General features: G+C 32.0%; 1 protein-coding gene across 2 annotated transcripts in view; it reads left to right on the top strand.

Annotated features, from left to right (window-relative positions):
- Glra3 (glycine receptor alpha 3) overlaps window positions 1–16,592 on the top strand; it is a 158,972-nt gene that overhangs the window by 37,887 nt on the left and 104,493 nt on the right. For both annotated transcript variants that reach the window (XM_047550228.1, XM_047550229.1), the window contains exon 2: window positions 4,255–4,382. In XM_047550228.1, coding sequence (XP_047406184.1) covers window positions 4,255–4,382 — 128 coding nt within the window. The remainder of the gene's footprint in view (window positions 1–4,254; window positions 4,383–16,592) is intronic.

Genomic DNA, 16,592 nt, shown 5'->3' with positions numbered 1-16,592 from the left:
TCACATGCCATTAACATTCCAGTGCCTACCATTACTTGAATTGGGAGCAATAATTAAAAAAAAATTACACTGATGAAATCTCTATAGGCACAATAGGAATTTTTCAATGCTTCACTCCTCATATTCATTCAAATATCAAACTATTATGTCTCTTTGTAAAGTATGTATGATTTCTTGGTATGAGATGGAAAGATGTGATTTAGTTTGGTTTACATGTTTCATTTTAAGACTGATGTTAGAATGTAATATTTGAAAAATCATTTTAGAAGTGAGTCAATAAAAACTATTAAGAAAAGACAAGACTTTTTAGAGGGTAAGCACTGTATGAGCACAAGCGATTGTTGTTAGAATTTAGCATTTATCTACCTAAAGAAATAAAATTACTTTCATTTTGTCTGAATTGTAGAAGGCACTGGGAATCTTAATTCCATTTATTTCTTAATTATTTTGTTTCTTTATCATGTTATACACTATTTAATATATCTTTAAAACAAGGTGAAGCTAAATTTTGAAATGCCCAATTAGCAATACTTGATGTATTGATATAAATATCCTCTACTTATCCTTCTCACTTTCTCTTTCTCAAAATAGATAGATATATAGATACATAGATAGAATTATTGCTCTATTACTGCCAGCAAAGTAACAATCACTCAAATATTTACTGATACTCAGTCTATCATAACTTTTGAATATTCATTATTGTGGAATCCCCAAAAAAATCTCTGTATCCTTTCTTTTAAAATCAAATCTTGACATTATTATGAAAAAGGATATTTTTAAGTCCTATGAAATAGTATTATGGGAATAAGTTGATACTATAGGAGTAAATAATATTACCCAGAGAGGAAAGGAGCTCCGTGGCTGAGCAGTGAGGCAAAAATCTCTAACAAAATAGAGGAAACCAGTTATGAATATCTAGGATGATATTTGCAGGTTGATACGAGCAAAAACAATGAAATATGGACCTTTGTAAATTTTCTTCTTCATAAATGCAGTGAGAAAACTGGCAAAAATCATGAAAATCAATTTTTTTCAGAATACTAGCAATTAATTGGTAGCTTGAAGTAATCCATGGAGTTTAATCATGAAAACATCTAACTCTTGTAAAAACAATAGGATTTGTGACATTATAACTTGCTCAATTCTTATTCTCCATTCTCTACAGTTCCATGATCACACTGTACACCAATAGCACTCAATCACAAAACATAACAGCAACATGAAAGTCATAAGTAGGGGCAGAGAAGTGTTTGAAATCTCTCTCTCTCTCTCTCTTTCTTTTTTTGGTACTGGGAATCGAACCCAGTGGCACTTAACCATTGAGTCACATCCCCAGTTCTTTTTTATATTTTATTTAGAGACAAGGTCTCTGAGTTGCTTAGGGCTTTGCTAAAGTGCTGAGGCTTGCTTTGAACTCACAATCCTTCTGCCTCAGATGCCCCAGTCACTGGGAGTACAGGTTTGCACCACTATGCCCAGCAAGTATGAAATCTCTTAAATCCTCATTCTTAGAATATTATCTTTATTTTTCCTGTCTGGAAGTTCTCTGTAAAAACTCACTTACAAGGTTGTTTTTATTTAAACTAAATTGGAACACACCCAGTGTAAAAAAAAATTGTTTTCTGGAGACATTTATCAAAAACATTTAAAGACAATTTTTTAATGTCACAAGTACCTAAGTCAATTGTGTAACAAGAAGGACAAACAACAAATTAACCAAATATCTTAAAAGGAAAAACAATGGAATAATATATCCATAGAGGTATGGGAAAGCTATGTTTCTATGGAAACATATCTCTGGGCATCTAGAAAGCCACATATATGTATAGGGTTGTGAACATGCCCAGTGTTATCGTGCCCCTGAAATTCACATATAAATGTGAATTTGGAGATAGGGTAGTTAGGATAAAATGAGATCATGTTGGTTGTCCCTAATGTTGTTCTTACAAGAAGAGGAAATAAGGATAGACACACAGAGTAAAGTCCATGTGAAGAAACAAAGAGAATGTGGCCTTCTATAAACCAAGGAGCGAGACCTTTAAAGGAAACAGATCATGCTGACAACTCCATCTTGGACTTCTAGTCTCCAGAATCATGAGTTTAAGCCTGTGGGTGATACTTTGTTACTTTCATTACTAAATGTAATGAAAAATCTACTACAAGGCTGGTATTCACCTCTTAAGGAAGCTATAACAAATTATCAACAACAGAAATTTACCCTTTCATAGTTTTAAAAACCAAAAATCTGAACTCAGTTTACTGGGCTCAAAAGCAAGGTGAGTAGTCCCTTAAAGTCTCTAAGGAGAATCCATTCCTCATTCTTCTAATTTCTGAAGGTTGTTGGCATTCCTTAGCTGTAGTACATCACCCCGGTTTCTGCCTCCATTGTCACATTGTCTTCCCATTTCTGTCTCATATTAAACATATCTCTACTTCCCACTTATAAGGATATATGCTGTTGCATTGAGGATTGAACTACATAACTCATCTGTCCAGTGCACAATGTGAGGAAGTTTAGCTTAATATATATACACAGTCATCTATTATTTTGAATGGGAAAGGCACAGCATTATTGACTCTGATTCAGGTAAACAGGTATTTTCATTGATAGGATAATGCAGAAGTTAATTATCTGATAACTGAAAGGAGGAATTTTGAAAGAAAAGAAAAGATATGGTTTAGAAGCAGCAATATAAAGCTATGAGAGCTGCAAAAATGCCTTTCTGTTATATATTCTTGACCCATTGAATATGAACAAATATTATGCTTAATAGGATAGGAAAAAGTTACTTAAAACCAGAGAGTACAGAAAGTTGTAGTCACTGAGAAGGTAGTATGCTTTTTTATTTTTATGGTTTTTTTGTATTAGGAAAAAAACTTCCAAGTGAGTACAATGACAGGGAATTGGGTTGAGCAGTAACAATCAAAGATAAAGGATGATCAAGTAACATGGAACGAACACAAAAGGGAGATAAGCTTCTGTCTGGGGAGAAAGCTAGGATGAAAGAATGAGAATCACTGAGGAGAGGACTAACTTAGAGTGCCCAGAACAAAGTATAACCAAAAGACAATGCAAGAGCTAATAAGTACTGTTTTATAATACTGTTTTCAGAAATATTATTTTCCCATCACTGAAATTGGATTTTAGAGTTACCTACAAATCACTGCATATATCTGTGCAGTAGACAAATTAACGTGAATGCCCTAAAGTTCATTTTCCTACTCCCTAAAATTCTTGTAGAAGAAATATAAGAAATTTAATAATTGGTGTTATGATAAGATGGTGACCAAAGTGGTACAATGCTGAGGTGAGGAACTTCTGGGCGTTGTGATGATTGATGATCTCTAGGAAGCAACATCAACTTGAATACATGAGTTCCAAACCCCAGGTCGATTCAGGAAGTCAGGTTTACTTTCCTGAGCAAAGCTCTGTGGATAAAAAGAATTATTTGATCTTAGCCAGTAGGCCCTGGCCTTCTGTGGATCACCCTATGTATATGAGGAGCTGGGCAGTGGTACAGTTACACTATGAGTTTCTAGGAAGGACAAATGCATAGAAAGGAAAAATGCTTAAATTTAAAAAAATAGAGGAACACAACCTTTCCCAGACACCATTTATAACCTTATTATATCCATGGGCTCAAATCACATTTAAGGTAATTTCTCAATCTTAATACTACCCTAATTCTAGATCTGAACAAAATGTTCTATAGATTAATTGCACACAGGTGAAAGCAGAATGAATTTAACTGGGTGTACTACTAACATAAGAAGCACTCTAATTGAAGAAAAGGATATTATTATTTCATCTATTGTACAAAAGTTTTACTACTGCTGAGAAAAACTCACAAAACCTAAATAAGGTTATTGAGGTTTTTCCCCTCAATAAAGCAAGAATTACATTTCATAGCTGAATTTTCATATTTTCTTTCACCTAATACACTAATTCAAGTTTGGGAAAATACAGATTTTGAAAGGCTAATAATTTGAAGGTAAACTTTATTTCCAGATTTAATAGAAAACAATGCCACCTCTGATGGTTGAACTGAACACATATGAAACATAATTTATAAGTACTGATTATAAATCCAGATATAAATATGTCATTATAGTAATATTCACTATATGGTATTTAAATTTCTTTTTTGTTGTCAAAGTACTTTTGCTTAACATTTTTAAAAAAAATTTATAGGTAGAAGTTGATAGAATGGCTTTTTTTTGTAAAGTCTATCGTTTTGTTCTCATTTGTAGTTTGGTTGCTACAAAGGAAACAAATAGTGCAAGATCACGAAGTGCTCCAATGTCACCATCTGACTTTCTGGATAAATTAATGGGGAGGACATCAGGGTACGATGCAAGAATCAGACCTAATTTTAAAGGTAACTATTCTGTTTACTACTTCAGTCATATTTTTCTAAAATATGTTTAAATAAATTTTAAAATTGATTTCACCAGAAATTCTAGTGCTTATTTTCAATAATTTTTCAAATACCATATTAGTCACACATGTGTCCTGAAAGGAAAAATCTAATTTCATGTACAGCGCTATCATCATGTGCTTTCATTGGACCAACAGTGTTTTCCCCCTAATAGTTATAATATTTATGGTCTTGACCATTTATTTTAGAAGCATGTATGTATCTGTTATTTAATCTCCTATTATCTCACTAACTGGCATAAAAGTGTATTTTAAGACCCAGTAATAAACTTTCCCCCTCACCCTTTGTTTTTTCGGTGTTGGTGTTCTAACCCAGGGCCTCAACACGCTCAGAAAGGGCCCTATCCCCGTCACTTCTCACTTCTTTAGTTCTCCACAATACAGGACTCTATATTGTAGAGAATCATTGTTGAATTTATTTACTATAGAAGGGACTGGATAATTAAAAGTCACTGATAATGTTTAAAACATAAGACTACCTACCAAATCTTTTACCTAAATTTCTAGAAAGGAGAAAATCAATTTAAGGAGTACTGCTTTTTATTCTTTTTAATACTATAATGATGATCAGCATATTTGTACTAGTTATATGTGACCTATCCAGATCCACAATATATCCTAGAATTTAATTTTAGGATAAAAGATAAGAAAACTGCCTCCATGTCACAATTTAATCTATCTTGAATATTATTCTAATGAACAGAGAAAATAAGTTATACGAATACATACTTTTTGCACAGAATTCAGGAAAGATGTTTTCACTCCTGAAGGTGGAAAAAAGAAATAACGACAATGTTTTCTACAATTACTATTCTTTACTTTGTCCTTAATTGAGAAGAAAATAAAAGAAATTTCTTAGTATTGGTGTAAGACTAATTAGGAATAATAAATATCAAGAATGGGTAGCAAGAGAAAGGAATAGGAGCAAAATTTGTTAATTAATGAGTCAACACTAAAATGGATTGCTTCAATATTAAAATGAGTTTCACATTTAAATTGTAGATTGTATAGTTTGGTTTTTAATCTTTCACCCGTAAATATTTTTAATATCATGGAAGGAAAACACTGAATATCAACCTGTGAGAAAATAGTATAACTAATGGGGGTATAACATACAAATGAAAGCAAGAAATTTCAGGATTATAATGTTTTTTAAATTGAGTTAAAACAGTATCTCTGTCATTAGGTTCAGAATTTTGAATAGATCTTGAGAACACAGATAGTGGTCATGAGTAAACCAAAAGTAACATAATTAATAATTAGTGAACTCATAATGGTGACTCTAAATTCAGTGATTCATAAATATTGCTTTCTTTTTGCTGAAAATTAAAGAGGAAAATTCATTCTGTTTTTAAATGTCTATGAATATTTTAAAAGCATATAAATAGCCTCAACTGATATTTTAATGAAAATGAAGATAAGTTATTAAACATAGTGGCCCTGGTGCCTCTGCTTTTCTCTTGTAAAATTTAGTTCTATTTTATTGTTTCAATAATTTCATACACAAAAGAAAATTTAAGCTATTTTAAAATGTGATTTTTTTATTACTAATTATTCATGAGACCAGTTAAGGAATATATACAAGGATCTGATCTTTCCTTAAATAAGTATTGACTCTGTTTTAGTAAAAATATATTCCTAAAAATAAGCTGATAGCTATGCCAGTTCAGAAGTGAGTAGATTTTTTTCTTATTATTAGAAGATTCCATTCTTTAGGATCCTTAACAAAAGGAAGAAGAGGAAAAAAAAGGGAGAGTTTTCTCTTTCACATGTTTAAGGTATTTGTACTCCTGATATTAGAAAAAGAAATGTATGTTACATTTGATTAAAAAAATATTAATATCAAATATAGAAATAATTTAGTGCATTAGTTTATATCTACAATTTTTGCCTTTTCATCTTGTGCCAAGAGTCAGAAATTACTGACTTTGATACACTCCTAACTCCACTTCCAAATTAAACATAGTCAACACTTCTATTGAACAAATTATCAAAATCTTTTCACCATGATTGTTCACTTTTAAAATATAAATAAAATAGTCTTTACATTCCTTCCTTATATTTAATAAAAATATTTAAACACTAAAAACCTAAATCCAATATTGCACCAAAGTTGATTAGATGAAAAGGAGGCAAGAAAGATCAGTCTTTCCAGTGATATACCTTAACTCACTCAAAAAAAAAAGATCATCAAGCATTCAAGTGTGAATTGAAAAATGTGTTCTCCTGATAATATTTAAACCATTATCTCTGTGTTCACAAAACTAAAAATACATCTCCTCTGTCATATGGATTGACTTCCCCTATATCAAATTATTGAAGGAATTTAGCTAGCTAATTGAATTAAAAATGGGTATTATACATGCTTTCCCTTCTAATTTGTTAATAAAATGAATTAAAATTATAAGACTAAGAATGGAACCACCATATGACCCACATCCTATCCCACTCCTTTGTTTTCATTGAAAAGAACTAAAATCAGCATACTTCAGTGATATAGGTATATTGTTTTTATACTAGCATAATAGCCACAATAGCCAAGTTATGGAACCAACCCATGTACCCATTTAGTCAAAAATTAGAATGAAATTATAGTATTTACTGGTAAATGGATGAAACTGGAGAACATCAGGCTAAGTGAAATAAACCAGACTCAGAAAGTCAAGGGTTGATTGTTTTCTCTCATTTGCATAAGCTAGAGCAAAACAAGTGGGGAATGGGGAATTCTATGAAAATAGAAGGGAGATCATTGGAGTAGAGGAAGATGATAGAGGAAAAGGGAGGAGGGAAAAGGAAGAAGCTGCAGAATAAAATTGACTAAACTATGCTATGTTTATATATGAAAATACCACAGTGAATTTCACCTTTTTCTATATTTACAAAACACCAATTTAAAAAAACAATAAAGATAAGGAAGTCCAGTAGAGTAGAGGAAGGGGGATAGGGGAGAGACAAGAGGAAATATATTCCATGCATGTATGATTATGTCAAAATGAACCCCACTATTAGGTATAACTATAATGCACTAATAAAAACATTTAAAAATAGTTTGGTGGTATGAATATCAATATTTATATATGTATGTATTTTACACTATTATATTGTACTATGATATTATTATATTAATGTAAACATTTTTAAATGTTTCCATACTACTTAAAGAAAGTGATCTACAGATTCAATGCAATCTCTAGCAAAATATTAGTGATTTTCTTCATGGAAATACAATCTTATCATTCATATGGAAACATGCACAGAAAAAAGTCTGAATTGCCAAAGCCATCTTGAGCAAAAAAAAAAAAACAAAGCAAGAGGCATTGCATAACTGACTTTAAAATGTATTACAAAGCTGTAGTAATTGAAACAGTATGGTATCAGCATAAATGCAGATGCATAGATCGATGTCACAGGACAGAGTCTAGAAATAAATTCATACATCTATAACTAACTGAATTTTAACAAAGGTGCTAAGGACATGCATTGGGGAAAGGCAGTCACTTCAATAAATGATGCTAGGAAAACAGACTCCACATGTATAAAATTTAAACTAGATCCCTTTATCTCACCATAATCAAATATCAACTCAAAATGGATTAAAGACTTAATGCAAGCCTGACATTATGAAACTACTAGAAGAAAATAGGAGAAACACTTCGGGACACTGGAATGGGCAAGTATATTTCAGCTAAGACCCCAAAAGTTCAGGGGGAAAAAAAGCAAAAATAGACACATGAGATAGCATCAAACTAAATGATCATTTTAGCAAAGGAAATAATGAACTAAGGTGAAGAGGTAACTTTCAGAATGGGAGAATATATCAGCAAACTAAACATCTGATATGGGATTCACATGTATAAAATATAAGGAATTCAACAGTGGGAGAATAAAAATAGTTGAAAATGAGCAATAGGCCTAAATAGTCATTTCTTAAAAGAATACACACAAATAGCCAACATTTATATAAAAAAGTACTCAACATCACTAATTATCAGGAAAATGCATATCAAAACCATAAGCTATCACCGCTGAGGTTAGAACGGCTATCATCAAAAATACAAAAGGTAACAAATGCTAACAAGGATGTAAAGAATACTGTAGGGGCTGGGGAGATAGCTCAGTCGGTAGAGTGCTTGCCTTGTAAGCAAAAGGCCCTGAGTTTGATCCCCAGCACCCAAAAAAAAAAAAAAAAAAAAAAAAAGAATACTCAATATTTTGTTGGTGCAATGTGAAGTTAGCACAACTATTACAGAAAACAGTATGGCGGTTCCTCAAAAAATTACAAACAGAACCACCTTATGATTCAGTAAGCTCACTGAACAGTATATATCTATCCAAAGAAAATGAATGCAGTATGTTGAAGAGACACCTGCATTTCCATGTTTACTGAAGCACTATTCACAGTAGGACTATTCACAAGAAATGGAATCAACTTAACTATCCATCAGCTGATAAATGGATATCGAATGTAGAACATACACACCATGGAATACATCCAGCCATGAAATCACAGATGAACTAAAGGATATTATATTCACTAAAATAAGCCACACAGAAAGACAAATAATGCACTATCTCACTTTTATGCATAAACTTAAAAAGTTGATCTCATAGAAGTCGATGGTAGAATAGTGATTGCCAAAGGCTAGTAAGGTTGGGGTAGAGTGGGGAAGATTGGTCAGAGAGTAGTAAGTTAGGAGAAATAAGTTCTGGTGAGTATAGATGATAATGTACAGTATATTTCAAATATATTAGAAAAAAGAATTTTGAATGTTTTTACTACAAAGCAATGACAAATGTTTGAGGAGACATACACGCTTCCTGGGATTGACCATTATTACACAATGTATAAATTTGTTGAAATATCACATGGTATCCATAAATATGTACAGTTTTTATGTGTCAATTAAAAACAAATAATAAATAAATGGGTAAAGTTAGATAAATGATTTTTAAAAGAACAAGAAATGGGACATAGAATATATATAAAAATATATTAAAATAAATTAAATGATTTGGTCCTCACTTCTTCATAGATTAAAGATGTTAATGACCAGAAAAAAAGGAAATCTAGAAAATAATTTACCTAGATAATTGATTAGTCCATAGGAAAGTGTTTATCAAATATAAAAGCAATGGAGAAAAAACTGCATGTTAGACCTCCCCGAAATTTACAAATTTTGTAGAAGACAAACAAAATCTTAGTATTGGCATTAACAGACAGTTAACGAAAATAAAAAGGAATGTTTAACCTCATTAGCAATCAGTGAAGTGCAAGTTATAACAATAATGGAATAACATTTTTGCCTTTCAAATTATCTGCATTTAAAAATAATTGTTCCAGCCTTATATACATTATGAAGTTTATTTCTGAAATACTAGTTACAAATTTGTGACTATTTTCATAATATCTTCATAATGAAAGAGAATTTATCTTACAGGCCTTTTATTAAAAAATTGAAAATGATGCTATTCAAGTGCAACTTTGGTTTTGTTCTTTTTTAAAATTTTGAATGCAGACTTTTTTTTCTTTCTCTCTCTCTCTTTTTTTTCTCTTGGTACTGGGGATTGAACCCAGTGGTGATTACCCAGTGAACTACATCCTCAGCCCTTTTTCATATTTTATTTTGAGACAGGGTCTTGCTAGGTTGCTAAGGTTGCCCTTGTACTTGCAATCCTCCTGCCTTATCCTCCCAAGCCTCTGGGATTAGAGGTATGCATCACCACACCCATTAGGCATTTTTTTCTTTAACCAGATTTATGACATTTGCATTGCTTTGTAACACTTCTCTAAGAAAAGTATACCTTTTAAAAATCTTATCTCTGCTTAAGATTAAATATTTTAAATATTATTAAAATATACCACAAAAACATATGAATAAACATTTCTCAAAGAATCTTAAATGGGTATGGAGCACAAATAGAATAGACTCTTCTATGAAACATTATTTTAGTAAATAATCAAATATAAATGTTAGTTATTTTTAGAAATAAATACTAAAGGAAGTTAAAATAATTGGGTGGCTAACTCACTTTATTTTCCACTGATTAATCTGTTCTCTTCCCTTTCAGAATAGTTTCAATTCATCTTAAAAATTTCTGAGGATCAGCTTTCTCCAATAAAGATACTGTACTTTAAGAATAATTTGACAGGAATACAAAAACTACTTCAACTTTCTATATATCTTAGTGCTATCAAATATAATCGTTTTAAAAACTTATAAATAAGGTATTTAATAATAATAAATGGTTTTAGAAATGATCTGGGAATTGATAAAAAGAATGATCAAAGTTCCATATACTATTAAACTAGTTAATTAATCAAGAGAAATTAAAGTTTTTACAAAAATTATTATTTCAACAATTGGGGTTTGAGGAGAAATAGTCTGTATAGAAATAGCTATTTCCATTTTTTTCCAGCAATAAGCTTGACATGTTTATTAGAAAAATGAAAATAATATATGTGTCACCATTTCTTTCTTGGAACTGGAAAGTCTTTTTAAACTCTTTTTGTTTAGGAAGGGAAAATAATGGAAGAGGCACAGTGTGAGAATGCACCACATCATTAGGCATGAACCACAGACTGTACAGCCCATAGGTCAGCACAATTCAGTGATGCCAATGGTGTTAACAACTTGGAGAGCTAGAGGAGTTAAGAACTAAGGGGACACACACACACACACACACACACACACACACACACCTTATGTTTAAGTGATTATGTTTGATTTCTACCTGGTCTCCCCCACATTACCAACAACAACAATAAGAAAAACCAATGAAATAAAATACTCTTTCATTTTGAGAACAGGAGAATGATTTATATATTTTCTGAACTCATGTTTGTTGGATAATCTTATTGTTTAATAGACACTTAGATCAGCTTTAATTTTACAGAAAAATTGATTACCAAGTGCATATACTCCAGCTCCCACAGTCTGCCCTACTGTCTTCTGTTAATGTGAAACATTAATTATAATTGATGAACCAATATTGGTTCATTATAGTTAACTAGAGTGCATGACTTACATTAGGGCACATTCTTTGTATTGTACAGTTTTTATAGGTATTGACAAATGCATAACAATATGGGTCTACCATTTTCATATCATGCAGAATAGTTTCTTTCATTGCCCTAAAAATATGAGTTTGAGCTATGAACATCCCTCTCTTACTCCTTCCTTCACTAGCCCCAATCCCTCGCAACCATCGATCTTTTTTTTTACTGCCTATAGAATTTTACCTCTTCCAGAATGTCAAATAATTAGAACCATACAGTGTGTAGGTTTTTCAAATTGGTTTCTTTCACTTATAAATACAGTTTTAAGATTCCTCCAAGTTTTTTCATGGCTTGATAGCTCATTTCTTTTTATCAGGGAGTAATATTCCAGGAGAACCTCTTTTTAAATGCATTTGAGAGTGAAAAAATTTTACACAATTATCAAGTTACAAAATTCTAATTCAGAGATTTACAGATGTTGTCCCACTGCCTATTGACATTTAGCATTGTAAATCAAATTCCATTTTGATTTCTGCATATATTGGACAGTTTTCTTTAGGAAATCATTGCTTATGCTGGCATTGTTTTGTGTTATTTCTCCAAAGTAACTCTTCTTTTGTTAAAATAAAATTGATACCTTCCTCTATCATTGTTTCTAACACATTTCTCTTAAGCCCTTCAACGCTTTTTCCTTTTCCTCTGCAATTAAGGAGATACGTCCTCTAAGTCCTGATTTGATAATACTTGTTGTCATTTCTATACTTTTTGAATGCCTGGAGAGATTTTAACTCTGTAATTGCATTTTGGTCTCTTCACAATCCCCTTTATCCTAAACTATTTCCCTAAATGTGAAGTCATGGTGGTTGTGTTATAGGTGTCTAGGCAGGTGTTATTTTATGTTTTGTAAAAATTAAATTGCCCAAAACTTTCAGTAATGAAAAGCTGCAGTTCCTTGCTTTAGCACTTCTTTATGCACAGTTCTACTTCTTTGAGTCACACACCAAAACTGAAATTGGTTACTCCTGGTAATACTTATTCTGTTTGATGTTCTTAGCCTTCTAACAACACAGGTATTATGAGACTCCTTTGCTCGTTGGACTGCTAATTCAGTACCTCTTTCATTTCATCCTACCACTCTGTTTTTCTTCTCTACACAATGTTTTGTTTTTCTTTCCTTTTGCAGGAACAACTATATTTATATTTTTCACTCTTCTTTAGCCACTGTTTTTCTTCTATGTAAAAGAGTGCTCTGAAGTTCAGAAAGGACTAAGTTGAATTGCATGGGTGTTAATACAGATTTTGTCTGTTTTCTGTATGTGTGTGCATGTGTGCAAGGGAGACAGTGTGTATGTATGGTTGTGTGTGCATGAGAAGGGCAATTTTTCTGCTCTTTCTCTTGAAAGGGAAATCTGACTAAAACTGCATTACCTTGGTCAGAGTTTTGCTGAAATTGAATGTTGAGGTTTGACTAAGTTTGCCAAATTAGAGAACACTTTAGCTTTGAGGTACTGACAAGCACCATTTTGTCCTAATTGAGAACAAAATTATTTCCTTTTCTTAAAAAAAAAAAATCCCATAAGAAACCAGAAATAGCGGCACATACCTGTAGTCCTAGCTACTCAGGAGGCTGAGGTGGGAGGATCACTTGAGTTCACAAGTTTGAAACACAAACTTGTTCCTGAAAAACATAGAGACCTTATTCTCAAAGCAAACAAACAAACAAAAAACACAAACACAAACAAACAAACCCCTAGGGCTAAATACCAGGCCACCCTTGCTCAACAAGAATATGGATGAAAATGAAAAACAGGAGGGAAATTTTGAGACAGATGGCTGTGTCCTTTTTGTGGGCCCCTTCTTACTCTACTCCTTTCCTTCTCCACGTAGTCTTTGACTGCATTTATGTTATGCTTTGCTGTTTCATCTGTCAACTGTTTTTATCTGCCTTCTAAATTTTATGTCATTAAACTAATTATGAGTTTCTTCGCATTCTCCTTGCTATGATACTTTATTCTTGTTTTTATTCAATAATATCATCTTCGTATCTCCAGGGAGAAAGAAAACTGCTCAAGTCCTTCCTAGAAATAAATCTTCTAGGTGTCATTTGAAACAGAAGAAATTTTAACAAAAAACAAGTAAATAGCAAATATAATCATGAGACAATATTGTTTTACTATAATATTTACCAGTCATTCCTATATTTTATTTCTCTTCTTTGACCTTAATCTTTGGTCTCTCATTTAGTCTTTTATGTCCCATAAGTCCAACTTGGAACCTAACTTGACTTTTAGGATTCTCTATTCCTCTCACATATTTATTGCATTTTTAAATTGTTTTCTTATTCTGTCTCCAATGTCCACCCTCTTTTCATCTAGAATCAGTTTTTGTTTGTCCTCACAATGTGATTTGTTTCCACCTGTAGTATTTCTATATAATAATCCTTTTCTCCCTACATAACAAATCTACTCTGTCCAGTAGTCTCTTCTACTATAACACATTCTATACACAGGATGGCATACATACCTAAACCCATTTCCTGACCATATTTTTTTCAAGGTAAAAAATAGGATTTAAAAACTCTCCTTTATTCATTTTAACTGTTCTTATCCATCACAACACTATAACTCCTTAATAAAATAATTCACAATAATTTTTACCATATGTTTGTATGTTTACATAACACAAGGTCATTTTGACAAGAAGAATCTCTTGATTAATAAACACTTCTTAAACTATAAATGTTCACTTTAGATGTTGAAAGTCAGATTCTGAACTACATACTTTTAGTTTTTGTATATGATTCTTAGTTTCTAAATCATTATTTCTGTAGTAATTACCTCTTTTTTATTTTAAAACAATCTCAAACTAACACAAGAATTACAGGAAGAGTATAAAAAAAATATGTTTTTTTCCCCTGAACTACTTTAAGTTGTTGATATGATGCCCTAACACTTAAATATTTACTACAAATGAGTATGTTCTCCTAGAAAACCATTAAAAAACAAGCGGATTAGTATGAATTCTATTTCAGTCTTCATAACAAAAGGATCCAGTTTCTAGTCTTTGTCTCCCCCAATCTGAACCATCACTTCATTTTTTTTCTGTGACTTACATAATCTTGGCATTTTAAAAAATATTACTCATTTAGCAGAATGCATTTGTCTAATTTTTCCTCATGATTCAATTTAGGAACCACATGTTGGCAAAAACATCACAGATTGCATCTCATCGTATGGTGGACCATGTTGATTACCATTACTGGTGGTATTCACTTTACTTAAATTGGCATCTTCCAGGATACATTGATAACACACATATGTAAGCATACATTCACACACACAAGCACAACATACAGACACATATACATATATATATACACACACACACATTTACATCTATATTTACTTCTCTATTAACTGTTGGAGATCATGAATCCACACTATCTCCAATACCAAAAATGTGTTCTAATTTCTAATTTTCCACATTTTAATCTCCTCATCTGAAGCAGGAATCTGGCTCCCATTAACTTCAATAATGTAATTACTTATTTGATCAATATGTAATGAATCTCCCTTGTCTACTGCTATTCCCTCCCCTGCACAAATGCCTTTCTTGCCCCATTGGGACTCTGAAACCCTGCTCAGTTTTATCACTCTCTATGGAGTCCTATTCATATTCCGACTCTTCATGCCAGGATGTCCCAACAGGAACACACACATCACCCTTCTGTGGTTCTCACACTCCACATCAGGCTTTCCCATTATGGGAATATACTCCTCACTGACACTGTCTCCAACATTCCCATACTTTATAACCCTTCTCCACAGATATGCTTCCCCTGATCTAGGTTACTGAGCTCTCCTCCTTGCTATTCCCAGCATAGAAGACTATCTTATATTCCCTACCTGAATGGTATAAGGATTGCATTTCTAGGAAGGATAGAGAAGTGAAGGAAAAAAGAAAGGAAAAATGTAAACTGAGTTCTACTTATGCCATAGTTTACAAACATTTAAAGGTATCTAGCAAATAATTCTAAATCTGTTTTTAAGTCATCAAATAAATTTTGTGAATTAAAAAAACAAACACTTTCATTATCTGCATGTACATTTTTCTAAAAACAAATCTCTAGATTGAATTATTTTTTAATTAATCTTCAATTATATTCAGATTTTGAAATGGTGATGTTTTAATATAAATTTATGCTTAAAATTCCTTAGAACCATTCTTAATGAACATTTGGGTTGTTCATTTGTTATCTTGCTTGCTCTATATCTTCCTGATGCACAATTTTCCACCAGTGTTAATAACAATAACATCATTGCCAAGGCTTTGTGTTGTACTTTGATATTCTGCTTTGTCTTCATCTCAATTTAAAAGCCATGTTCTATTTTTTTTTAAGGAACATTTAAAAGAAAACCTGCTGCTAAAAACATCTGTAACTACTGTCATTTGCTTTTCAGGCCAACATTGGCTAATGTAATGAACAATTTAAAAGCACAATTTGCCATATGGATGCTATAGCAGTTATTTGCTCTGTTGCTAAACATAGTAGTGTATTGAATGGATATAACAGCTTCACATTGGCACCAACAAGTAACAGATTGGCAAAGAACTGCTAAACAGGTGGTCTCTGTAATGCCAATAGAAGATTTATAATCTTCTCTGAGCTTTATTCTCTACAAATGTACTTCTGAATATACATATCAGTAGCTGGGATAAAAAAGACTATTCCAAAAGTGCTGTCCTGATCTGACATAGAAATCAAAAGGGCAGAGCACAGTACCTTTTAAACATGCTCTATACCCATTTCATTCTTTATATGTATCTGCACCCTCACTGTCCTTGGTCAGCTTCACTCTATCTCCTGCCTGTATTATTACAATAAATTTCTATTTTCTGTCTCCAAGCTCTTGCCTGTCCATGCAGTCATTCCCAATGTCATGTTAGTTCCTACATTCCCATAATAAAGAATCTGTAAGGGATCCAATGTGTTTATGAAGTAAACCCCAAATATTTTGGTATCACTTGAAGAGACTCCATGATCTAAAGTGATAACTTTTATTTCCAAATTGTTTTATATTTCAATATAAAAAAAAACATTTAAATCATTCTTTTTATGTATGCATACATTTTCCAAGAGAGTATCTGCTATAT

The sequence above is a fragment of the Sciurus carolinensis genome, chromosome 4, assembly GCF_902686445.1.
Source record: "Sciurus carolinensis chromosome 4, mSciCar1.2, whole genome shotgun sequence".
Classification (NCBI taxonomy): Eukaryota; Metazoa; Chordata; class Mammalia; order Rodentia; family Sciuridae; genus Sciurus; species Sciurus carolinensis.
This window is presented reverse-complemented; position numbering and strand designations above follow the sequence as displayed.